At 35.4% G+C, this 25,703-nt stretch overlaps 5 protein-coding genes across 11 annotated transcripts in view; all 5 read left to right on the top strand.

Moving 5' to 3' along the window:
* LOC116159016 overlaps positions 1 to 655 on the top strand; it is a 2,114-nt gene extending 1,459 nt beyond the window's left edge. The window contains exons 2-5 of the mRNA XM_031471912.1: positions 17 to 154; positions 215 to 259; positions 311 to 464; positions 514 to 655. Coding sequence (XP_031327772.1) covers positions 17 to 154; positions 215 to 259; positions 311 to 464; positions 514 to 604 — 428 coding nt within the window. The 3' untranslated portion in view covers positions 605 to 655. The remainder of the gene's footprint in view (positions 1 to 16; positions 155 to 214; positions 260 to 310; positions 465 to 513) is intronic.
* Positions 656 to 902: 247 nt separating this feature from the next.
* On the top strand, positions 903 to 2,743 carry LOC116159009. Its single transcript, XM_031471899.1, has 5 exons — positions 903 to 945; positions 1,211 to 1,348; positions 1,407 to 1,490; positions 1,919 to 2,075; positions 2,123 to 2,743. Exons 1-5 carry the CDS (start codon positions 903 to 905, stop codon positions 2,229 to 2,231), a joined length of 531 nt encoding a protein of 176 aa, XP_031327759.1. The 3' UTR covers positions 2,232 to 2,743.
* Positions 2,744 to 4,955: 2,212 nt separating this feature from the next.
* Positions 4,956 to 14,683, top strand: LOC116163435. 5 transcript variants are annotated; one of them, XM_031477355.1, is made up of 8 exons: positions 4,982 to 5,055; positions 5,214 to 5,245; positions 9,109 to 10,031; positions 13,559 to 13,660; positions 13,716 to 13,853; positions 13,901 to 13,984; positions 14,114 to 14,270; positions 14,319 to 14,683. In XM_031477355.1, the coding sequence occupies exons 2-8, from the start codon at positions 5,241 to 5,243 to the stop codon at positions 14,383 to 14,385; spliced, it is 1,476 nt and encodes a 491-aa protein (XP_031333215.1). In that variant the 5' UTR covers positions 4,982 to 5,055; positions 5,214 to 5,240; the 3' UTR covers positions 14,386 to 14,683. The 5 variants fall into 5 exon arrangements, with proteins under 5 accessions (XP_031333237.1, XP_031333207.1, XP_031333215.1 ...); XM_031477347.1 differs by having other exon boundaries at positions 4,965 to 5,245; XM_031477369.1 differs by lacking the exon at positions 5,214 to 5,245 and having other exon boundaries at positions 5,013 to 5,055; positions 14,319 to 14,681.
* Positions 14,684 to 16,347: 1,664 nt separating this feature from the next.
* LOC116163417 lies at positions 16,348 to 22,194 on the top strand. Of its 2 annotated transcripts, none has more exons than XM_031477337.1 (8): positions 16,348 to 16,389; positions 16,622 to 17,557; positions 19,754 to 19,855; positions 20,252 to 20,389; positions 20,437 to 20,520; positions 20,721 to 20,877; positions 20,926 to 21,295; positions 21,378 to 22,194. In XM_031477337.1, exons 1-7 carry the CDS (start codon positions 16,356 to 16,358, stop codon positions 20,999 to 21,001), a joined length of 1,527 nt encoding a protein of 508 aa, XP_031333197.1. In that variant the 5' UTR covers positions 16,348 to 16,355; the 3' UTR covers positions 21,002 to 21,295; positions 21,378 to 22,194. The 2 variants fall into 2 exon arrangements, with proteins under 2 accessions (XP_031333197.1, XP_031333192.1); XM_031477332.1 differs by having other exon boundaries at positions 21,372 to 22,194.
* A 377-nt stretch (positions 22,195 to 22,571) lies between these two features.
* LOC116163459 (proton-coupled folate transporter-like) lies at positions 22,572 to 25,679 on the top strand. Of its 2 annotated transcripts, XM_031477389.1 has the most exons (7): positions 22,576 to 23,017; positions 23,556 to 24,503; positions 24,555 to 24,656; positions 24,713 to 24,850; positions 24,899 to 24,982; positions 25,342 to 25,498; positions 25,542 to 25,679. In XM_031477389.1, exons 2-7 carry the CDS (start codon positions 23,567 to 23,569, stop codon positions 25,591 to 25,593), a joined length of 1,470 nt encoding a protein of 489 aa, XP_031333249.1. In that variant the 5' UTR covers positions 22,576 to 23,017; positions 23,556 to 23,566; the 3' UTR covers positions 25,594 to 25,679. The 2 variants fall into 2 exon arrangements, with proteins under 2 accessions (XP_031333258.1, XP_031333249.1); XM_031477398.1 differs by lacking the exon at positions 25,542 to 25,679 and having other exon boundaries at positions 22,572 to 23,017; positions 25,421 to 25,498.
* Positions 25,680 to 25,703: the final 24 nt, after the last annotated feature.

Here is a 25,703-nt window from a genome sequence, read left to right as displayed (position 1 = left end):
GAAACAACTTTTTAAGGAAATTTTTCTGCTCTATTAATATTTTCGCAGTGGTTGAAATTTGATGATGCTATATTAGGAGCCATTTCTAGTGGAAGTAAAATATGCGGAGGAATTGTTTTTATCTTGGCAGAGAAGTCTTTCTTATTCTATATAGGTAGCGTATAGTTTTTTTAAGGAACCCTTATTGAAGCATTTAACGGAACCTCATTTATAGCATCTCGATCGATAATAACAAAGTTAGTTGACGAGAAAGATTTAGGTAGGTACATTGATGCTTTTGTAAATAATTGCGACCATTATTTCTTTTAAGGTAAAGTGAATTCTTTACTTGGGGTCGCCGAATCTATAACGATTTTGTTATATGTACCTGTGTACAGCGCTCTCTATACAGCGACACTTAACATATTCTCTGCGTCATTTTACGTTGGAATTTTCTTGACGATACCTGCAATCTTGTTGTATTCGTAAGTTGGATAACAATTTTAATCAGTACAGCTTATATCTTCCTTTAAGGTGGCTGTATTTCAACAGAAACAACCGTTTTATGGGAGAAGAAATGAAAGTTACTGAATATGAATCTGTTTTACGAAGGGGCCAAAGTTAGAAATGAAATATCCTGTGAATATACTGGAGCATAAATACAGTTTTTCGTTTATTTGTACTTAACTAAAGGATTGTGGTTGAATTGGAGATGGGAAGTGGAAGCAATACCTCCGGATTTTTTAGGTACTTTTCCGTATTAGTATTTGTTATTTTTGTCACAAAAGGGATTCTCTGTAAAGGTCGCTTACAGGTAAGAGATTTCTATGACGTTTATATACAAGCGTTAACTCTCTCATTTTTAAATTTCTTTCAAAATCATTTTTTACTCAATTGCATTTGTAATTTTATAATAATCTTGTATGAATGCGTTGATTCTTGTACTAAGATGCATCACCTCACCACGTAAGCACCAATCTTTTATCATGTACCAATCCATTACTGCCTAAATTTGAATTTAAATTTACTTTTTATACAGGCAAATAATTTAAACTAACAACAATTTTTTATCAAAATATGTAGGCCAACCGCAGTTTTTACACTCGGCAGCAAAAAATTAACAGACACGCCAATGGTGTTGTCATTCTAGCGCCCCAAAGAATTATTTTGGTCTCCTGCGACCCAATTTTTTTGACATATTTAATTGGTCCACCCTGTATTACTTTTGCAGTTACCATATTTTCGTTGTCCATTTTTTCAAAATGCTTAAAACTGGACGATTCACTCATTGGAATAATATCAGGCTCAAGCAAAGCATTATCTTCGCTAGTCTACGCATTTGCACCAAATACTACCATATTTTATTTGGGTAAGGCAATTAAATAAATGCGGTCTTCTATTGAAATAACTCTAGTATATTATTATAGGGACGATAATGGAATCTTTCAGTGGTACGTCGTACATAGCAGTAAAGTCTTTGATTTCCAAGTTAGTCGAACCGGAAGAATTAGGTACGTTACCTATTTGTCGCTTGTTTACTGTTTACAAATTTGGATCACCTTATCATACTCTAAGTAGAAGATAAAGATGGACAATAGTACTACAATTACGTCACGTATCTACTGCGTTAAAAGTTTATACTTCGAGCCAGATTTTGAGGTAACACGGTATCTCTAATTAGTGACAATGAAAAAATTTAAAACTATGGAATTGTATCCAAAAGCAAATCCAATTTCAAGACCAAGAAAGTGTGGTGTGAGTGGTTTAGGTTTTTGTTTACGCTGAAATTGGCAGGATCGTCGTAGATAATATCACAGTGGCTCGGGTTCTAAAACATTATTTAGATCTCACATGGTGCGGTCCGAACTTAATTTTTAATGACAAAACGATAAATCAATAGCGCTTGTTAGAATTTTATTTATACCAGCACTAATTTTAGGTAAAGTGTATTCGTTATTTGGTGTTTGTGAAGCGCTAATGCCATTGGTTTACGGGCCTACCTATACCATGTTGTACAAAGCGACGATTAATACCTTACCTGGTGCATTTTTTCTTGCAGGAGGATTGATTTCTCTCCCTTCCACTCTCATGTTTTGGTACGTAAAACAATAAAGGGAGCGCTTTCACAACGTTTAATGTTTAGGTGGCTTTACACTGAGCATAAGAAAGACGCGAATCAGGTAAAGGAGATGGTACCTTTACGAGAAAAGTGCCCAAATACAGAAGATAATATAACAATTTCGCCAGCCTAACTGCAACTACTGAATTAGAAAAGAATGGAGAAAAACTGCACCAATGAGGATTTATTTATCACATAATACAATAGTCAAACCATATGTACTGTGTTTTTGCCACTTATTAAACACTAGCTCATTGAATTTTTTGAAAGAAAAAAAATGAGATTATGTGATGGTTTTGTTCGTCCGTCTGTCCATCTGTTGCTCGTCTAACTTCAAAAGTCTGATTTCCGAATACAAACCGAGTGAGAAAAAATTCCTCCATAAGGAAAATGAACGCTATTGTCCGCACTTTGTCCGTCTGTCTGTCATAGCCAACTACCTACTACCAGAACAGCCTGTTCATTGAAATGTAGATTTATCTCTCGTTCTGCAGGTTCTGCCGTCCCGCCGTGCTTTGCCGACCCTGAAAACCCGCCTTCCTTGCCTTTGATAAATAAAAACAATGCTATTAGTTGAATTAGATACGGCTATTAAAATAAATAGCATCCAATCCAACCAATGCCTGGTATGTCATTGATTCAAGTGTTGCTAATTGGATAGGTGGCCATAAAATTTTAACTTTTGTTATGGGTCATGTAATCTCTTTGATAAGCGTTTTACTGCTATCAGCAATGTCATACAAAGTCCATTCATGACTTAAATCCATAATCAATAACATACTGATACTTACCTATTCCTATTATTAGCAGTTTGCAACAACAACTTATTTGACAATTAGGACGATGAATTTAAATACTACAGAATGATTTAGTCTTCTGTGTACTTTCGATAAAGTACCTACAAAAAAATTATGTGACTGTAGAAGAGGTCTTAACCTATGCCTCGGTTCAAAACTTTATTTAGTTTCACTCCAAAAATTTTCGAAAAACTGTCAAATTTTGACAAAAAAAGGTTATAACACGAAATTGTTAAAGTTAGGGGTATAGGTAACATGTTATATAAAAAATAAGTATTTTTCAAGTAGGTACGGTTCAAATCGGTAATAAAATATGCGGTGTTCCATTAAAAAAAGCGCAAGTTTGATACGCTACTTGAATACGGCACGCCCTTGGTGATCAAAAATATTTTAGAAACATGCTGGTGGTAATTGCGTACACTTTTGCTCTAAAAGACTTTGTTCGGTATCTTATGGTAAATGAATTATGATCTGAGGGATCTTAGGTGTTTCACCTTGTACACATAGGTACTGTAGGTTCATTAATGATTACCACATTGGAATTGTATTCTCTACTTCGAAGTAGTTTGTATATTCATGTGATGCAATTTTAACATTCCTACCATTTTGCAGACTAGGTAGGTACCAATGTCATGATTCCTATACTATATCCAGATTTTGCGAATGGTCCAGAATGCGGTCGCTGGCGTTTATTAGTAAATAAGTGAATCGATAGTCTTATCTAAATCGTGTCACTATAAATCGACGGTTTCTATCTAAAGTAATAAACGAATTAATTTTATCACACCATTACTGTTTTCAAACGAGAACCGCTAACTCGTAATATGAATGCCGCAAACAGACATTTTAGTGTAATCTTCGATTGCATATGAAAGAAATTTGTGTAACAAGTCTTATCGCCGAATCCAAAGGCCGCGTTTTTGAAAAAAAATGCCGCAAAGATGTAAGACAACAAAGTTTGAATTGGGACCGATAACGTTTTCTAAAACAAAAATTGCCGTACGTGCACTCATAAAATCTTCGAACAAGTTCTTTACTTTTAACATTTTTATTAGTTCATAAGAGTAGAGTAGAGATCACTCAAAGCTTTCTCAGAAGGATTCTTCAAAGATCAACCAGAAATGTTTCCCCGCTACTTCAGAAATTCAGAGATTCTTTCTATAGTTCTTTCTAAATTATTTGTGAGATCTGAGAGATGCTCTCTAAAATCTTGGTGATTTTACAGATATGCACGTTAAATAATTCAACTTGGTTTACCGGCGAGTTTTGTTTAGTGTGGGTTAGATGGTATGTTAACCACCAAGACATTTGCGGTTCTAGTCTAGTAAAGTCTTACTGCCACTGTCATGGAAACTAAACTTTGAGGCACATGAAAATGAAGGTTTCATAACGATTTCTGGAAATAGTTATTTACATAAAAGTTAGGAAAATGACACATTACCTACTGGCGAGGACCCAGGGGCCGAGTATTATAATTTCCGAGTCAAATAATGTTTGTATTAAACGAAACGAAGTTTTGTATTAAATTTTACTCGAAATCGTATTTTAATATAACATTTCAATTTGTATATAAAACTTTTGATTAATGTCAATCTGTCAGTGATGACGAGAGGCATTATAGAGATTACAAATGTCACAAATGCGGCCGGAAAGTGATAGCGGAGGCCATCAGTAAAGTGACAAGCGGCAGAAAACTCTGCCTCTGTCATGGAAACTCAAATTTCCTGACAGAAAGTGGGCATGAAAATGAAGGTTTCAAGACGATTTTGGGTAAAAGTAGTCTGGTAAAGTTTTACTGCCCCTGTCATGGGAACTAAAATTCCCTGACATAAAATAAAGTAGGGCGCAAATGAAGGTTTCATTACGTTTTTGAGTAAATTTAATTACTCTATGAATCACTATAGTTTAAAAGAAATATATTCGCACTGCATGCAGTGATTACAATCTTAGTACTAATTGCCTAGTGTTTATATTTAAATCATCCATCAATATGTCAGTTGATTATTCCTTATCCTATCATTAGATTAGAGTTTTTTAATAAAGTGCAAGATTAAATTAATCTAAGTGTGTATGGTACTCATACATTTCATATGGAAAGTCAAGTCTTTCCTACCTTAGCGCGTGTTAATCAAACCAGTATATACATCTTGAAAAGAGAAGGTAGAATGAAAATTTTTTCTACAACACTCAATCGATCCTTGGTTTAATAATCATTTAATGTCTACGTTCGAACAAAAATAAAAAATTCGCTTAGCGTTTTCGCAGTGCATATACCAAAAGTACAAGCTTTATAATAGTGCTGAAATAATTACTTCTAGGGCGGAAGACTTGTCAAGATTAACAAAATGTAGTAAGTAGCTTCATCGCTAAAAAGATATCCAAGTAGTGTGTAGTGTTGAGGAAAATATTAATGCCATTAATCGTTTTTGCCACCTCAGGAAAATAGGTAGCTATATACAAATATCACAGTTGTGTTAGAGTGTGTAAGATAAATCTCTTGGTGGGCCAATACCTAGTACGAAATCTACAGGTCGAATTGTCGGAAAAACGATGACTCAAAACTTACTGGACCAAATTGCATAAATTTTTGAAGCTTTTGCTGCTTGCAGACGTTAACGATTAATTTCCATATCAAATTCTGTGTTTTTTATTGATGACTCGATTTTGGAGAAATTTTAACAGTAAGCGCCTGGACAGGCATAACTTTCTTATTGCTGGGCCGAATCTTTAACAGTAGGTTCTGCTGCTGTCTAATGCAAGTAAGTAAGTGAAGTGTGTTAGGTATATTTAATCTAATTACATAATTATATATCTTTAAAGAACGATTAGGTCTTTATAGCCGTATTAATTCCCGGCGCCAAAGTGTCCCGGCGGCGTAATTACTATCTGTAGTACTGTACAGTTCCTACCTACTCCCTACCGGGGTACAGATTGGAATCGACAACATGCGTTCTTCCTTATTTCTAACTAAGGCACAGAGCCACAGTTATCAATCACGCTATCCCATGACGCAACCTCTACCACTCATACGTCCTATTACTTAGGTACTTGTTGACTGCTAATCGTTTGTGTGCATTTGACACACTAATAGGTTTCAGTACTATTACCCTTTGATATTATCGTCCCATAGTCTTTTAAATGACATCGTGTGTTTTAAAGGGTGAGTACTGATTTGAGGTGTTTGAGGGCGAGGAAGCATGAAAAAGAAAACTTGCTGCACTGATGCATTGTGACCATTGCGCGTTAAATTTTCGCTTTCTGAAGGTGTCCACCGAGTTGATGCAGCCAGAACATGTTTTGTGAATACTCCACTAAGCCTTTCAGTCGTTCATTTCGCAAAAATGTATATCATTTTAAAAATGAACGTCATAAGTGCATGTTTTTAAACTAAGATACAGCGGTGTGACAACAGCATAACATGTTGAATAATTGATATGACCTCTTCTTGCTCTCAATACATCTCCAGTATGATATGATTGAACGATATGACCTAAACAAATCCGATATTATTATTTTTTGTATCTTGGCTTCGCACTGAATGGATTTTCTTTTTCTCAGTTCATCCCAAGGTTTTCGTGAGGATTATATATCGGAAATAGTGTTATTTTCCATAGAATATACTCGTACTAGTATCAAACAAGTAAGTAACTACTATTGTTTCTATGGTGCACTTAATTTCCCTTGCCATATGTGCCGTTAAACACGATTTTTGGCCATTTGACCATATTTTCCATCATTTCTTACGTTCTTTGACAATTACTAGACCAGTCTAGTGAAATAGACAACAAAGCATTTCGTGATCAAACGGTGCTACGTAATTAAAAATCAATCAAAATCCACACGTGAATGCCGGCGATGCCGCCAGCACAATGCACTCGATCCCAAAAGTTGAGCGACGACGGAAGACGTGAATTTTGAAGAAACGAGCATCATTATGCATTATCTAAACATGGAGAAAACGTTCGAAAGTATTATTAGCTCGATGTCTTATGGATTTATCGAAATCGCTTTGTGTACCGACACTAATATAATGTACCTAGGGGTAGAGAAGTAAAATAAAAACATCCATAGATATGTTAAAGGTTTGCAGTACAATTGGTCAACGACCAACTTACTTTATTTTTTACATCTTCAGTTCGGCTTACACCCACAACTCAGTTCCAGAACTAAAGGGCAAAAACGTTGCTATCTAGTACCTATCTAATTAGCACTTAATCCTTTTTCCTCAACGTCACTCTGTCGGTGGTGATAATTTCCGAATTTGAATTTATATTGATGTAAAATGTACTTCTAGGCGTGTTAAAGTCAAGGGAAGAAGTTCAAAGAGTTGCTTTTTATTTTCGAAATGATAAAATTTATAACTTTTCTCCGCGGGTGATACGACTACCCCTAGATACCTACGTTTTTCTCGAGAGGCGTTTTTCAAATTTGCCTTCTTGCACGTGTCCCTGACTGCATTGATTCTCTTGACTTCAAAAGAACATTCCTTGTTGATGTACTCCAGGAAAATTAAATATACGAAATCTTAAAACGTTGTTGAATACTCAGAAAGAAGTACCTCAATTAGAGCGGCACCGTCGGACAGCTTGGCGTCAAACATCGGAAGAAGATGTCTGGATGTTGCTACCTTCGATTTAATGTTTAGAAACGTTTGGGAAAAAAACGAGTCGGTATGGACGGATTTGATGACGCCATATTTGGTATTGTGTCGTATCCCTTAAAGTTAAGCATTACTTAAATGCCATTGCAACGTTTGTCTTAATAATCGTTGCCATAGATTTTAAGTTCGATGTGATTATGTTTGAAAATAAGATTTTGTTTAAGATATAAATTTTTGAGAGGAATTTTTCACTAAGATATGTTCTTCTGTGTTTTAACGGGATTTCACAGGCTTCAGCGTAAAGTGGATAGATAGGAGTTGATTTCATGGCACCCATCAGGTACTTAACCTCTACGCAACGCCGATATTTTTACAAAAATTCGAGGTACTTATCCTCTAATTTTTGTTAAAATGTCGGCGTTGCTCTTTGTTACTTTATCCAACACCCCTATGTTATCCAGTCATTATCATGACGAAATTAAACGAGTAAGGTATAATATAACCCACTAATGAGTTATGGACGTAAAATAACTCACTAGCAAGATAAAGTACAGGAACCATAAGTAAATCCATATAAATTTTCTGACTAAATTTTTTTTTGTTTATTATTCCCCATAGCAACGAATTATTGCTTTTGTATTCCATGCACTCTAGCTTTTCGCGGAACACGCAGTTTTTAAGATTTCCACGTTTTAAACCAGCTTGAGGAGGTGTTGGATAGTTTTGTATGGTGCACGTGTGCTAATTACAAATAAGTCACTTGAGAAAATAACCCCACTCGGCCTGACGGCCTCGTGGGCTTACTTTTTTCTCGCGTGACTTATTTGTAATATAACACACTTATACCATAAATAACTATAATTCTAAGTCATCTGACGTTTAATGCGGTCGCCCATTTAAAGACGCCGCTATATAATTTTGGTTAATTTGTCCTTCAGACATGTAAATTGTTATTTTGTTTCAATTTTATTATTCCCCTACCCTAGGATGTATTGATTGTTATATCCTCTTTCATTTAACACTTGAAAATGGAACGAGTCGTGTAAACGACTTCTGTAAACTTTACTACATTACATTTTACGGGGAGATCTTGGATTTTACCCCATTTGGCGCTGGAACCATTACAATGTTAGTTGGGAAAAGTGTTTAGGCAGTTAACTTGCTATTTGTAGGTAAATTAAATATGTTCTCCATTCGATCACGATTGCAACTTATGTTACTTTAGCGGTAAATAGACGTCATTCCAAACAAAGGAAAAGATGGAGATTGTTACACATTTGAAACTGTTATTGGAAGTGAAAAAGGAGCGCATCCAATAGCATCGAAATTTTAAAGCTTTAGTAATTGGATTTGGCGCCATAAAATATTAACATTTGTTACGGGTCACAGGGTATCGTCGATGCTTTCTAAATGGTTTTATTTATCATTTATTAGTAATATATTGACATAATCTGTCAACTCTATCTGTACCTACTGTTTCATCGAACTTGATGTGTTAGAAACATTTTATCCAAATTCGTTTGTACATTTCGATGCATTCTATCAGTAGTTGAGTTGCTTTAAGAGAGGATTTAATTGGTGTTACCTAGCTACTTAACTTTACGAATTTTTAGCCAGTCGACGATGCAATCAATCAATCAAGCCGAAGAGCAAGATAAGACGCCAGCCACTTTTTGCGTACGAGTGCGTTCAATTCTGTCTCTAGTTACCGTAGAGCCTTTAATGTTTCTGTTCGTGTTTCCAAGCATGCTGCTAACTTTATCAATAGTTAATTTGCATATGGACAAAGCTTGCCGGGTCAATTTGCAATTAAATGCGTCAGTGTGCGATGGATTATCCCAGCGTAATTCAAGCATGTACACCAGTGAAGAAGAGAATATGGTTCAGAGAATGGTGGCGAACATGAATATGTGGAAAGCCGTAATCCAAAGTGTTTTACCACCGTGTTTGCTCCTTATGTTGGGAGCATGGAGTGACAAACACAACCGTCGTAAGCTGCTAATGGGGTTTCCCATAGTTGGAGAAGTTATAACCGTAACTGGTTTTATATTGTGCACGTATTTCTTTTATGAATTGCCTATGGAGGTCACTGGTGTGGTTGAATCTCTACCTACTTCGGCAACTGGTGGATGGTTCGTTATGTTTATGGCGGTTTACAGCTACGTGGGTGCCGTTTCGACTCTAGAATCGAGAACGCTTAGAATTGGGGCACTTAAAATATGTGCCACGGGTTCTATTATGGTCGGGACGGCAATGAGCGGAATTTGTTATCGATTAATCGGTTTGTATGGAATTTTTTCTACGGCGCTCTTTCTATTCGTGGTTGGCTTAATTTATACGGTGTTAGTTATTCGTGAAGTTGGAACTGCCGCTCCACAAGCAAATAAGTCGACATATACATCGTACAAGGACTTCTTCAACTATCAACACATGAAGTCTACATTTTACTTTGCATTTAAACGAAGAGACGGAAATCGGCGCGCAAGAATGTTCGTGAGTTTTGTGCTGCTTTGTTTAACTTTTGGCCCTGTACAAGGTGAGTAGGGAGTAATTTTAATCAATCAAAAGTCTATATTGGTGTTGCCAGTTACTAAAAGTAATTATTTGCATCCCTACACCTTGTCGGTTTTTTAATTTTGCTTCAATTGCTCGGATCAATTTTTTGGCGACCGTCATACGAGTCATCATATCATATTACTAAAAAAACTCAACCTGCATTCGATTAGGTATTATACTAATTTATTTTTTATTATACCTGAATCACAATCTCCGTTTTAAACACTCAAATGCGTGCGAAAAAAGGCCTTTAAAACACACGTGCTTTAAAGTTGCTAGGTAATGATACTTCAAGTATGACTTTTGAAACTGTCATCTGGGGTTGAAATAAAAAATCCTCTTAGGTCGCTTTCTGTAAATGCAGAACATTGCTTTGGCTTGTACCTACCTATCCTTTGGTTGAAGCTTCCACAAACGCGCTCAATTTAGGGTATGCTTCCAAATCTGTTCCACTTTTTAGTCGCGGCAATGTTTGAAGTTTTGAATGAATGAACCAAAAGATAGAAGATTTAAATACCTTTGACATTTCCTTCATATTTATTCACTAAAGGGCCCCATTCACATGCGGATATGTACGGCGGACAGATCCGTGTTGAGCTACACACAGGCGGATATGGCTGTACACAGATCACGGACAAATCTCAATAGACGAGCAGGCGGCGTTCTGTCGCTATTTCAGTTCTGTAGTACTAGCTCTGGGTTGTGTTCTTTTGGGTGCTGTGGTAATTGGTATGGATCATAAGGAGAAACTGACAATAATTTGATGATATATAGTATTATTTGAAGATACGAAAAAAAGAGACTGTGGTCACAACAGTGATTCCTGAAACGAAAAAAGTACCCTCATGTGAGAATTAGAACGAGAGAGTTTTAATAATTTGCACAATTTATTAAAATATGTTCACCCAGCTATTGAGAGGAATGATACCCACATGAGGCAGTTACCAGTAGAGAGCGGTTAATTGCCACGTTACAGTACTTAGCAACTTGAAGGAATTGTAAAGACCTAAAATTCAGTTGTGCAATCTCCCCACAGTTTCTCGAGAAAAATACCTGAAACTTTCAAATAAGCCACCTGCCTCGGCAGAATATACTCGGAAATGGCATAAAATTATTTCATTAGTAGTTAGATGTGCTTGGTTGGTGGAGTAAGCACTACAATCTGTACCAGTACCTAAATTGTTCCCCAAAAATGCGCATTTTGTTCTGGAATGTTAATATCACCGTAGTCTTCAAAATTCACTTTTAAAATATCACCAAAAGATAACTGATCGGATTGTATTTGACTAACAGTTTCACCATCATTTTGTAGATCACTCAAATCTTTAGCACAATTTGCACCTGCATTTCAAAGTAATTTAAACAAAATATTTTTTTTTTAACTATGTTTAATTGGAGTAGGATTAGTCGCATTTCCATTTTGATTTCTTAAATTTCCAAACATATTTTCAAGAAGTTCCTATTTTGTGATTTTATGTCCGGCAAACAAATCCGTGAAACGACTACACACGTGCGTATTTGTCGGGCTCGCTGTCCGTGCTCGTCGTCCTGATCGACGGACGGCGAGCAAGATATGTACGCCGAACACGCGGATACACACATACGAATTGATACAGATCTGTCCCGCGTACATGTCCGCCGTACATATCCGCATGTGAATGGGCCCTTTAAGACGATGATTTTTATAAGCAAACGTCACGTGACATTTCCATGGCAATCGTGAAATTGCGAACACCAAGCCCACTTAATTAGATATGTATTCGAGTATAACGTCAATATGATTTCATTGTATTTATTTTTAAATTATACTGCAGGTATAATAAAAAATACTATAAGATACACGTGTATAATTGGTCTTTAAAGCACTTGCAACGTTAAAGGCACTCCGCTTTGCGTCGTGCCCTTAAATTCGTTGCGCGTGCTTTAAAGACTTGATTATACACTTGTATCTTAATATACTAATTTATTATGTCATTTGAATCATATTTTTGGAAAATAAGCTTCAAATTTTACATTGGCATGAAACGAAGAGAACACATTTATCATTAGTATTTGGTTGGTTATCTATGAAAGGCAAATTTATCCATTTCATAATGTTTTAATTGCAATGTGTCTTGGTGGGAATCCATGGTGGTAAAGCTCAAAACGGGGTTACAGTTACAGTTGAATAGGAATTTAACACACTAAACCTTCCCCATACTTCTTTATTAAAAAATTGTGAATAAAATCACATAGCGACTATAGTTTCGACCTAAGTCATTTTCAAGGTGTAGGAAAATTGACGAGTAACAATCTTGAACTATACATACCTTAAAATTTAAAACATCAACAACAGAAAATAGGAAATTGAAAGTACAGAAGTTACATTTTTTCCTCATACTGATAAAAAATGTAACTTCTGTACTTTCAATTTCCTATTTTCTGTTGTTGATGTTTTAAATTTTAAGCTTGAAAATGACTTAGGTCGAAACTATAGTCGCTATGTGATTTTATTCACAATTTTTTAATAAAGAAGTATGGGGAAGGTTTAGTGTGTTAAATTCCTATTCAACTGCAATGTGTCGCCTACTTATGCTACAACAAAATTAGGTTTCCTATAAATGTCCACAATTTAAATTTCCGTTATAGAGGATTGCTTACGTCTTATGATAGAATGGTCGCTTTCTGATCGTTGGTCGCTAACAATCTCCCTTTATTGTTAGATACTTAGGTAATTACTATTATTAATTATTCACACCATTTTGTCACCAGCGATTTCTCTCTGTCTTTCCACTTTATACCACCTGCTTCCTTGTCGCGAACCCTAACCAATCAAGTTTAATTTGTATACTTGACTAATGTAACTTGGGTTTACATTTCAGGGTAGGTAAATCCGTGAACGTTTTATAAAAAGTTAAATTTTTTACCCCAAAATGCATCCATGGCATTTTATTACCTTACTCGAATTCCCTCAGTAAAATGGATTGCTTTTTACCTGAATATTCAGACTGACTGAAATTTCTTTGGATAAAATCGGCATATGGGTTGCATTGCTGCCCTATGTTCCCCTTTCCTGTACTGTAAAGTCGAGATAGACTATACAAGAATTTTCGGGCTTATTATTGAACTAAATGGGAAAATCTTTTTTTTTAAACTTCTTTTAACCAAATTCGTGCACGAATATATGTCACAATGAAACAGGTTCTGAGGAACTGGAACACCCTCTATTTTAGGGTTGGTGGACTGGATATTCGTCGGTTGAAATTATACCCTGGCTCGCATTAAGTGGTTCGATCGTCCTCAAAATTCAAAGGAATGTTGATGTTCATCAAATGATCGGGTTAATTTTCTTTCGAAGCTTAATTAATTCCGAGATTAATTCGCACCCAAAGTGGTGCGTGCGTTCTGCACTTTGGTTGTTCTATATGAAGGTGTATATAGTCAAATAAACTACTTTTAAAATTAGTAACAGCCAATCGATCTATATCGTCTTATAAAAAAATTCCGTTTTTTTTACATTTCCCTTAGGTGAGACTAGTGTGGTGTATTTATTTATTCGCAAACGTTTTCAGTGGAGCGAGGTAGAGTTTAGTATTCTATTCAGCATCAAAATTGTCTTACACCTAGTAGGTATACTGTTTTCAAGTGTTCACCTTCGAATATGTGAGATATCTGATTGCTTTAGGAACTGTACTGCCACTACTGATACTTTCCAAATATTTAAAAATGGACGACACTGTTATTGGAATGATCTGTTATCTGGGAAAATTTGTTTCTGGTTTTTTGTGCGCCTTTAGTACGTCACCTCTAATGTATTGTATAGGTAAAATTACACATGAGTAGATTTAATTTTTATAGCAAACATTTTAGGCATGGTGGTAGAAATGTTTTCTCCAACAACTTTCATTACAGTGAGATCAATTGGAACTAAATTGGTATCGGTCGAAGAACAAGGTAGGTATCATAAATCATCAGAAATTTCTTTTTATTAAAGTAGTTAAAGAAGGAGGTTCTGGCGCAATGTAAATCTCCATAAGCGCAATGTATTTCTTATGGGATATTTTTCATCATGAAAACTTTCAGGAAGATTGAACGCGCTAAACTCTATATTTGAAGCCTTAATTCCGTTAGGATTCGTATCGGTCTACAACTTTGTCTATAAGAAAACAATTGATTTTTTCCCCGGAACCTTTTACATTGTGTCCAGTTTGACATGCATACCAACCATGATTCTATTGGGGTAAGTTCTATTACGGAGTTAAAAACCTAATCAGTCTTTTAAATTTAGATGGTTATATCTTCAACGAAAACATGACATCGAAGAAGACAAAATGCACGAACAATCAACCCTTTAACATTTTCCTCGTCTATTCATACTAAATTACTTACACGCATATAACATAAATGGTTTTTCAAACACATATGACCGGGGTGCAATGATAAATAAAGTATGTCAAGTAAGCAAAACTATTTCGTTTAGCTCACCCCGAATCCATATTATAATAATGAGTTAAAGTCAAGAATAAAAATGATCAGAAAACCACTTGGTTAACGGCGCAAAAAAAATCACTCAGAAAATCAAATCTAAATTGAAACGAAACTCATCAAAGGGAATAAGGTAAATTCCTTTTTGAATTCACCAGAACAGACTAATACTTAAATATAAGATCCGGTTTAGAAAAATGTAGGTAAGTAAAATAAATACCCTTGCGAAGTCTGGAGTACTTTGACCAAACGTTAACGTAAGGTGCAACTGACGGTCCAGGATAAAAGTTGGTATTCGGAGAATTTTGAAGCAATTTAGTCACCTTTTATTACCTGCACTGTTTAAGCATTCTGTTCCAGTTTAGGGTTTGCGTAATATCGTAAAGAACAACAGTTCTTCATCAAGAAGGAACAACAAGTTTTGTTTGTGGAAACCGGTTTTTGCATTTTTATTATATTACGCAACCGAACCCATATGGTTTTGACATTTTATGTTGATTATTGGCTAATTTTGTTACCAGCGGTAAGTAGAAGGTAAGTAAGTAGAACTATACAAAATAGTGATTCACTACCATTATATTCCACCCTAAATACTTGTTAATTACTAAATAGCGGCACTCCCCTAAATGACAAAAATCTGTAAACGAAAACAATATATCACTTTCCTCATTACACAACAATTGAAACTCTCTACTTTTTGCTCAGCTAACTGGGGGAGGTCAATTTTGAAATAGTTGGATTATTTGTTTTTTGTCATGTGTTCCAGTTAATGAACCTATTAAGTCTAATCGAAAAAGTACGAATTGTTTTGGATTCTACGCACCAAAATTAATAAGAAAAAGTGTTTTCCCGAGAAATTTTGGTGCAGTCGATTTTTGGTAAAAAAGGAAGGTAATAACTGCCTTTTTTTGAGCCACGAAAAAAAATTGTCTCAGATCGATCCGGAAAAAAAATTTTTCTTATAGAATGTGGCCTGTAGAATCCATAATTTCAAACAGTTCCAAGATTGGGCTACTAGTTCAAAAGTTACAGCCCTTTGAATTTTTTTTTCGAAATTGGTTTCTAGTCTATAACTTTTGATTGAGAAGTCTGATCGAAAAAGTACGAATTGTTTTGGGTAATAAGAAAAAGTGTTTTCCCGAGAAATTTTGGTGGTGTGTAGAGGACCAGAAATATTGTCTAGCAATTTCAAGCAAATATTTCCTGTTACCTGCAATGACGAACTTTTCCTGTGTATGTACTCTTTTCCTACTGAGATGCAGTAGTTTCCGCTTAGTTCTGCTTTCAAATATCAACACAAAAACTATCTTAGAGATTACCGAATAAGCGATTTATTTGATTTCATCATTACAATGTCCTAGTTGGCTATCACACGGGGCCCAACCTTAAACGACCCAATCACGTGCGGAAACCAGGTTGGTTTATGAGAAAAGTTTTAATTAGATTACCCATTTGCACGTGTCCATAACTGTATGAATTTTGTTAGTAGGTATTTAATTTTTGCTCATATTAAGTAGATAACACCCGGATATTGAGAACAGTATTTCTTCCAGTTAGTGTGGGTCGAGGTGTGGGTGGTATAGGAAAATTGTCTGTCGCTCTACTAAAACACATTGTCGTCCTGATGGTATGTTTTGAGCAATGTTATTTTCCAAATGCTTATGATTGTATGTATAAAATACCTATATGATTCACAATCGTAACTAATTCCCGGAGGTTAGAATGATTTCCGTGCAATTAGTAAAAATCGCGATCAATTCGATAAACAAAACTGTAACCACGTCGTTGATAATTTTTTTCTGAATTATAATTAATAATATTCATCAGATTGTGTAAAACCATGGTTTGTGATGTGACACAGCACTCTTCAGCTGGTAAGCTCTTTGTTGAAAATTGCTGCTGACGTACTTTATCCTTATTAATTTAACATAAATTAGTTAGTTGCTTTCCTTAGTTAGAACTCATCACGAAATTTATATAATCTGCACTTCCTAAGCGCACTTCTGTTCATGACTGAAAGTGAAACCGCGAAGGAAATGTTTCGAAGTCTGCATCAAAGCATTTATTTATCACGTATAAGAGTGTAATACCCCTTTGTTTGTCCAGAAACAGAACGAACCATGGAAACGGAAGAGTCTTCTAAAGATGAAGCAACGCCGGATAGTTCAAAGAATAAAAGGACTTGTTCCAAAATTCTAAAGAACATAACAGTTGAACCATTGATAGTTTTATATCTATTTCCTGTAGTTTTGATGATCTTACCAACGGCTAACATGGATCTGGAGAAATCTTGCCGTGTAAATTTAAAACTTAACGATACGATTTGTGACGCTTTAACAAGTAGAAATGACCAACTATACACTAGTGAGCAAGAGAGCATGGTGCAACGGGAGCTGACAAATATGAACGCCTGGAAAAATATAATCAAAGGTGTGATTCCAGCGATTTTGTTACTAATGATAGGAGCATGGAGTGACAAGTATAATCGACGAAAACCTGTAATGGGATTACCTATCGCCGGCCAGTGCGTTGCCGTAATCGGCTTAATTCTATGCACCTATTTTTTCGACGAACTACCAATGCAAGTTACTGGTTTCTTTGACAGTGTACCTTCCTCGTTGACAGGCGGAATTAGTACCTTTTCAATGGGCGTGTTCATCTATGTTAGTGCTATTTCTGATGTTCAATCGAGAACTTTAAGAATTGGAATAGTGAAAACGATGCTGGATGCCAGTACGTTGCTTGGTTCTGCATTGGCTGGCATATCTTATTGCGCAATTGGCTTATATGGAATTTATTTTGGAGTACTCGCGTTTTATGTAATTGGATTCATTTATTTTGTGTTTGTTATCAAAGAAATAAGGATGGATGAAACTGATGCCAATCAACACGTCACAAAGTTGCAAATGTTTAAAGATTGCTGCAACCTGAAATATATTAAACCTACGTTTATGGTTGCATTTAAACGGAGAGTCAAGAATTATCGAGCAAGAGTTGTGGTAATATTGATATTGATTGTGTTCAATATGGGTCCTTTGTACGGTAAGCTTTATGACATACCTTTAAACTTTATTGTTCATTCATCACTCATATGTAAAAGTGGTCGTCAAAAAGTATATGGCCGTGTAAATCTGTCGGATTTTTGAAATGTTTGAGCCCACTATACTTTTTATTAGTGGAACTGCGGATGCCTAGTTGAAGTTGTATGTTCGCATTTAAATACTGACTATTTAAACAGTTCAGAATAGACATTCCGATTAAGGGTGGGCAGAATCATTTAGTTTTTTTTTAGCACAAACTTATACATACCAAATTTTTATCAAATAGATATCGCCGAGGACAAACGAAACATACAAGGGACAAAAACTCCTCGAAACGGGGAGAAATTCTTACTGAATTGTCTGAATTATCGGATTAAACGGCCGTGGGTTTTGATTAACGATTCATGGTAAATGATTAAAGATGATCGATTTAACCTGTTAGCACCATTTCGTAGGCACGTTAGGACAGAATAGGCCAGATTATTTATTATTATTTGTACTAGGAGTGTTGCCAGTCGGTTCCTGCACTGCGACATTTTAGTCAATTGTGCTCCCCGATGTTGTCTACCCTTCAAGAATGCCTATGACTACCTATATCCTCGCCTATATCTTTAACAAAGCCCAAGAGTTTGGTAGAGCGAACCTTCGTTGCTTCCTGTGTCATTTTTAGCGCATTTTTGAAAAAAATACGCTATTATATTCGTTATTGCTGGCAGGCCGGCTGTCCGCGTTAGATCTCCACAACTACAATAGCTAGAGACTCCAAATTTTCACTAAAAGCTTTCTGCTACAGTGTAGATGTGCAGGCACTAGTCTGTGTCATTTCGATATGGGTTTCGGAGGTGCTATAATTTTACCGTTAGATAGCGCTACCAGTATAAAAACTTATTATTTACTTTGTGATTTGTTTTACAAAATGAAGACGTACCGTCAATTGAAATTAAATAAAATTAATTATTTAACGCAGCCAAAATTACTCGTGAGATCGATAATTTTTAAACTTCGCTAATAAATACTGACCTGCATTACCAAAAATGCGCTTTAATCATGCATATGCTGATTTACAACTTGTTTTAATTTGCAAGTAGGCGTTTTTCCCCCCCCCCCCACATTTGTAAATAACGTGGTGTTGTGTGGTGATAGCCAGATTCTTTTTCTGAAATATATTGATAATTTGGCATAAACTGTAATACAAATATTGGACAATAACTTATAGGGAAGACATCTACATAATATGTTCCTATACACTCGAGACATTTCTTAAACATTACCGGAAATTTATTTATATTTATTAATCTAATCAGCAAAGTTTGTTAATTTCCAATCATTTTGTGCCTCGATAACGCAACGTCAAGTACGACTCACATTCTCCCCGCGCCTCTCATTTCTAACTTCACGTATTCCATTGTCCCAAGTTAACTGTAATCCAAATTTTCTTATTGTAACTTAATTCAAGAATTACCCCATTAACCAGCATTTGATGCTTTCAGATGTTGTAACCAAAACCGATTCCAAAATTGCTTTTTGCCGTTTATACGCTGTCTAGTCACTTCTTTCTCACACTAACAACATCACATACCGTGCCCCATATGGTGATACCGTTTGTTCGAAAATGCGACCACAAAATACCACAACAATTTGACTTTAATTTTAAACCCTTCGAACTATTTTTAAGGCACTCGACTACTATTTTAACGAACTGGTGCTCGTATTTCAGTTTTATTAACGATCCGTGAGATCGCTTATAATTTTGTATTGCTGTCTATCTGTGTAGAAACGTCCGATCGCTTTGAAAATTGATACATATGTTCTTCAGGATATAAGAAAGGTCCCTATCGTTTTCCGGCTACGTAGACTAACAGACCAAAAATTTACAGACCAAAAACTGCCCAAACCTTTAAAAAAAGGGTCTCTTTTATAATTCTTGTTGCAAAAAACAATATGAATGTCCGGTTTTCTGTGTTAGTAGGTAAATATTCCTTAAACCTATGCAGATGAATAAAAAAATGCCCATGCGCAACCCAAACAGAAATCCTAAAAAATTATCGCCACGTCTGAATGCAATTCGCGTGGGTCGAATTTTAAAAACCCGAACCAGATGCGCGATTTCTTTTAATTGTCGTTGACATTATAACTGACTACTACCTACTACAATCATGGAAATTTTATTCAATGCTACACAACCTTTTCTTTTCAGGAGAAGCTACTGTAACGTATCTATTTGGGAGGAAAAGATTTCATTGGAACGAAGTTGAGTTTAGTATATTCCAAAGTTCCTGCTACGTTATGCAATTAGTAGGTAATAAACGTTCTTTTGTCTGAACTTATGCAATATTTCGTATTGTCCAGTCGAAGTATGTGCTAGTTGACTTTCATATGATCTGTTGTCATCACAGTGTTGTTTTTGATTAAGAAACCAACAGTTTACCTAGGTACATTCAGAGAGATCTTTTCAACAGAATACATACGAAAAATGTAGAGCATTATAAATACAAATTTAAACAGCATCTTTAACACAGCTAAAATTCTATTTAGAGTTAGACATTTGGAGTGAAATATCCCGATTGAGTCGCATTACTCAATAGATGCTGTTTAAAGTTTCCAATGCTTTGATGTGATCCAAGGGTACCTACATAGGGAAATTGAATCTTGAAAGAATCTCTCTGTATATGTGGAACAATATTTTTGATTGTAGGTACCATTATCGGGATATCAATCTTCTCAAAGTGGCTTAACCTACACGACGCTGTCGTAGGAATGATTTGTTATACTGGAAAAATATTTGCTTATTTTTTGTATGCATTCGCTAAAGCCCCCTGGGTATTGGTCATAGGTAAGATACGAACGTTGGAACGCTAACCGTAATAATTCACATTGTAGGTGTGTTTATAGACTCGCTTAGTGCTACAACGGTTATTACAGTACGATCAATGGGGACAAAATTTGTCCCAGAGCACGAAATAGGTATCATAATTTTTTTTTGTTCATTGTACACCATAGTTACAAACGTACACTCGATTATGTTTCTTGAAACACTAAGACGGTCCAATACTAACACTAAATCACCACGCCTAATGCGTTACTACCTTGAAATGTCTTCTTCACTATTAATTAAGAGTTTACCTCGGAATTTACCAGCTAATTAACATTCTACTCTCCAATAGGCAAATTAACCGCATTAATGGCGATATTGGAGACGCTAATGCCTTCCATATGTGGATTGCTGTACACTATGGTTTATGCTTGGACTATTGATATTCTGCCAGGAGCATTTTATCTAATTGGAGGTGTTATGTGGATACCATCCATGATACTTTTAGGGTATACGTTTTAATTAAAATACCACAAATGCCATATTTAAACTTGCAGGTGGTTGTATATCCAACACAAACATGATCTTGCAGAAGAACGGTGCAGTGATGCGGAAGAACCGAAGAAGGTGTAGAGTAGGTATCAATTGGTGCCTACTAGTACAGGTTTTATAGTTAATCTGTGCTAATAGTGTAAAGAATGACAGGATAGGGCACTAAGCAGAGCTATTTTCGCATTGTAAAAAGTAAATTTTCGGACCGGGTCATTAATTTTAAAATCGAGGAAGACATCTTTTACGACAAAATTCATCACTTACTGAAATAGTATTACCTATCAAAATATGAAAATCTGAAGCAAAATGGTCCATGGACATCTTATACGAGAGTATAAGTAAATAACAAATAAGGAATGGGATTAAGCTAATTATGTAAGTAATATGTATTTACTGTAGATATAAAATTTAGAGTATAATATAGTTTATAAGTATATGTATAAGTGCCTAGTTTTAGGAGATACCTATCTACTTATTAAACATTAAGGCATAGGTAGTTCGATAAAAACTTATACACAGAAACAAAATGATCGTTGCGGAACCTGTAGTTAGAAGCTCTTTCCGTTTTCTTAATCGAATGACTGTTCCAACAACTATATTATGTACATGTATAATTTAATTTTTATACCTAAGATAACGTATAATTAAATGTATCATTATCTATGCACAAGATAAGCATATTTTTTTGTGTATAATTTGTTTCTTAAAAGCTAGTTATGTTATACAGTATACACGCCAGAACTACATATTTACGGTAGGTAAAAAATTCGCTCATTTTGCATTCGTGTACCCAATTACGTTGCTTTGCATCCCAATTGTAACTTGTTAGTGGACTAAAACTTAACATGTTACCTAAAATAAATGTAGTGCAAAAATTGCCACCCTCTAAAGCTGCCGCCCCTAGGCACGTGCCTAGTGTGCCTATTTATTATTATTATTATTATTATTATTATTATTATTTTTATTACAACTGTACAATATATACAAAATTACGAAACTATATGATCATCACCACTTTTGACCTTTTAACAAAAAGAATACAAATAAACAAGTCACAACCTTCACCATTCACCTCTCTTCTAGCTCTCTAGCTTAAACTGTGGTTTATTGAACTTGGCCATGTAACATATCACCTCATTTATACACCAGTGATCACTTCACATGTATTTTTTCCCAAATGCCACGAATAGTTGTGTAAGATGATAGTTTTTGAAGCGACAATGAAGGCATTCCTAAGATTTGGTGTTACTCGGTTTGATTTCATTTGACTTATGGCATTACGGGAAATGTAGAATTTTGCATAACTAATTAAAAAATTGGATAAAATAACATGATTTGTGTTGCCCTGTAAATCCGAGCAGACATTACGTGCACACAGCCGTTCGTTATATATGTAAATCCGCCACTGTATGAGATCATTGGTTATACAAAGAAGAGCACTAAAATCTTTTCAAAAGGCTAGAAAGTTTCATCTCGGTGAAAAAGATCTCACGAACTCTGGCCGCATTATACAATTAACCATAGCCCATCCTTTCATATTTAGTTCACATCATCGGCGATCAAAATACTTTCTTAGTTCTATCACAACGTATCTATACAATAAGTATTGAGAATTAAAAAAAAGTGTATTGGAATGCAGTAGTACGAGTTTTTTAGGATAATCTGGAACTAAATTGGAGGGGCTACGAATGCTCTTAATTTCATACTCTATTTCTTCGATTATTTGCAACATTCATTAGGCTCGTGCTGTTAACGAATAAGTTCAGTCTTTGTACATAGCCGGACCGTTTTAAGCTTTTTTTTAGTACATCTCCTTTTAAAATACCCATCTTAATAGTAAAAAAAATTAGCTTGCACAAAAATTCGCTATAAAAAAGTGGATTTTCACGTTTTGATAGCATTGAATACATTACGTTACATCAGATACATAATTACTGTGAATCAGATATAGCAGTAGATTATGTTATATAATGGCTGCTATTAGTTGCCGCGTTGGACTATGAAGTAAATACACAGGAATTACTATCGTTTATTTTTGCGAAATGGAAGGTACAAAATTACAAAAATGTTAGTTCATCTGTATTGCAATATTCACTGGTAAGTATTTTTATTAGTTATATATTTTGGGTTTTATAAAACGATGAAGATCACTAAAGAACTTACGTATGTGTGGCAATAATGTTCTTATAAATGTGCATCGAATGGAAAATATCCGCACAAATCACAGTTTTCCACACTCATCAAAATATAACAAAATAGTAATTCATTCAAAGATTATACTCGCATGTGGCTCGATCGCAACCCTTTGTGGTATAAATTGTCCCTGTCGATAAAGAGCAGGTGTAGGACTGTAGGTAGGTATCTATATATTTTATTGGCTTTGTGCATCAACTCTAGGAACTAGACCTGTTGGATCCAACTTAAAATGGACATTGCTAAATCAGTAGGTACCTACCTATTGCCGCACAACTTGTGAGATGTGAGATGAATTATTTATATACGCAAATGATAGAAGTACTTAATTCAATTCTCACTTGACAATAAGTGATTCAAAATGTTATGCTGTGGTAAGATCCTGTAATACTTACATCCAGAAAAGTAGTTTTATATATATTTATGTGTTTGTTTGTTTAAGATCGTTTTAAAATGGAACTAACTCAAAACGATGGTAAGGATGGGACCACCACAGAAAAGACGAGCATGCCCTTCGCCATTAAGGAAAAGGCCCGTTTAATTTTAAGCAACATTACAGTTGAACCATTAATGTTTTTGTTTCTATTCCCAAGTGTTTTGATGATCTTATCTGTAGCTAATTTGGATTTGGAGAAGGCATGTCGGGTAAATTTAAAGTTTAACGATACAATTTGCGATGCTTTATCAACACGTAATAAAAGTCTGTACACGCCAGAACACGAGAATGCCGTTCAGAAATTAGTTACAGGAATGAACGCTTGGAAAAGTGTGATTAAGAGCGTTATACCCGCATGCCTACTGTTAATTGTGGGCGCATGGAGCGACAGACATAATCGACGAAAGCCCTTGATGGGATTGCCAATTATTGGGGAATGTATAACTGTAACTGGTTTTATTTTGTGTACATACTTTTTTTACGAACTGCCCATGGAGGTTACCGGTTTTTTCGAGTCCGTTCCCACGTCTCTGACCGGTGGATGGTTTACTATGTTTATGGCGATTTACAGCTACATCAGTTCCGTTTCTACTATTGAATCGAGAACCACCAGAATAGGTGCACTGAAAATATGCGCACATGGGAGTATAATGATTGGCATGGCGTTGAGTGGAGTTTTATATCGCTTCATTGGCTTATACGGAATTTTTTGTGGAGCTTTGCTCTTCTACGTCTCCGGTTTTATTTATCTGATGGTGGTGGTTAAAGAAAAAGATACCGAAAACATTACAAATTACTCTGATGGGTCGAGATGGAAGGCTTGCAAGGATTTCTTTAATTTTGGACATATTAAATCGACGTTTATAGTTGCTTTCAAACAGAGAGAGAAAAATTATCGCACACGAGTGTTTGTAATACTCATACTAATCGTCTTGACCATAGGACCAATGCACGGTAGGTATACGTTGACATCTTTTTTAACGTTTGTCAATGATTACATTTTAGGAGAAATTAGTGTAGTATATTTATTTGCGCGAAAGCAGTTTCAATGGAATGAAGTCCAGTTCAGCATGTTTTACTCTGTCAACGTTGTTTTACATATAATAGGTAACCACCTTACACAGTATCAGCCCATATATTAATGCCTATTGAATTTATTTCAGGTACAGTAATAGCACTTGCACTGCTTTGCAATTATTTTAAATTACACGATAGTACTGTAGGCATGATATGTTACATTGGAAAATTTTTCTCTGGGATTATGTATGCATTTGCAAAAACGCCATTATTATATTGCTTGGGTAAGGAGAAGCTTTTAAAACTTTACTGTCTCTTAACGACATTTGTAGGTGTTGTCGTTGAAATGCTGAGTGCTACCACGTTTATTACAGTAAAGGCAATGGCTACAAAATTAGTGTCAGAGGAAGAACAAGGTATAGAACATTACTCTGTTCAATCTGTGATCCATTTCGAATTGACTTTTAACTATCGGAAATTTGAAAATCAACACATTTTGCAATCACAGGCTAAATATACATAAATTGAATGCATACGACTCGTTTTAAACAGTTCATTTACATAAACAAACTAAAGCTGCTGGAAACAGTTGCGACCGTTGTATAAGAAATAAATCAATTTTCAATAAACACCAAAAGCCACAAAGAACTTTTCGTGGTTCAGTTGGCTGATGATAATTTTACTGTCGAAATGAGTTTGCTGTAGTTTTTGGTGATTATATTGTTTACGATTTTGCTTGCTCTGAAATGTAAATGATTAATTTTAATGTACCTAGGCAAACTAAACGCGTTAATAGCGATATTAGAAGCATTGACTCCATTAGTATTCGGACTACTGTACAATTTGGTTTATAGATCAACGATAGACATTTTGCCAGGTGCATTTTACATAGTGGCAAGTGTCGTGTGGATACCGGTCATGATACTATTTGGGTAAGTTTGGTTGCTACTTTTATATTTTCACGGTCCATTTTAGGTGGCTATATGTCCAAGAAAAACGAGATGCTAGAGATGTCAAGCAAACCTAATATTGTGATTCTGTATAATAAAACCCAATACGTATGAGTGAATAATTAAGTATTTTATTCAAAGAGCAAACCGGCCAAGATGTCGAGAGTGCGGCGATTTGTATAGGTTT

Source organism: Photinus pyralis, unplaced genomic scaffold (assembly GCF_008802855.1).
Source record: "Photinus pyralis isolate 1611_PpyrPB1 unplaced genomic scaffold, Ppyr1.3 Ppyr1.4_LG1, whole genome shotgun sequence".
In the NCBI taxonomy this organism is placed as follows: domain Eukaryota; kingdom Metazoa; phylum Arthropoda; class Insecta; order Coleoptera; family Lampyridae; genus Photinus; species Photinus pyralis.
This window is presented reverse-complemented; position numbering and strand designations above follow the sequence as displayed.

Excerpts from the sequence above, each read along its gene's own strand:
- LOC116159009 (XM_031471899.1), top strand. The coding sequence starts at position 903 with ATGAATGCGTTGATTCTTGTACTAAGATGCATCACCTCACCAC. Across the intron at positions 1,491-1,918 it reads AGTCGAACCGGAAGAATTAG|GTAAAGTGTATTCGTTATTT; the intron begins GTACGTTACCTA and ends CACTAATTTTAG. Across the intron at positions 2,076-2,122 it reads CCTTCCACTCTCATGTTTTG|GTGGCTTTACACTGAGCATA; the intron begins GTACGTAAAACA and ends TTTAATGTTTAG.
- LOC116163459 (XM_031477389.1), top strand. The coding sequence starts at position 23,567 with ATGGAACTAACTCAAAACGATGGTAAGGATGGGACCACCACAGAAAAG. Across the intron at positions 24,657-24,712 it reads CGTTGTTTTACATATAATAG|GTACAGTAATAGCACTTGCA; the intron begins GTAACCACCTTA and ends AATTTATTTCAG. Across the intron at positions 24,983-25,341 it reads AGTGTCAGAGGAAGAACAAG|GCAAACTAAACGCGTTAATA; the intron begins GTATAGAACATT and ends TAATGTACCTAG.
- LOC116163435 (XM_031477347.1), top strand. Across the intron at positions 10,032-13,558 it reads AACTTTTGGCCCTGTACAAG|GTGAGACTAGTGTGGTGTAT; the intron begins GTGAGTAGGGAG and ends CATTTCCCTTAG. Across the intron at positions 14,271-14,318 it reads CCAACCATGATTCTATTGGG|ATGGTTATATCTTCAACGAA; the intron begins GTAAGTTCTATT and ends TTTTAAATTTAG.
- LOC116163417 (XM_031477337.1), top strand. The coding sequence starts at position 16,356 with ATGGTTTGTGATGTGACACAGCACTCTTCAGCTG. Across the intron at positions 17,558-19,753 it reads CAATATGGGTCCTTTGTACG|GAGAAGCTACTGTAACGTAT; the intron begins GTAAGCTTTATG and ends TTTTCTTTTCAG. Across the intron at positions 19,856-20,251 it reads CTACGTTATGCAATTAGTAG|GTACCATTATCGGGATATCA; the intron begins GTAATAAACGTT and ends TTTTGATTGTAG.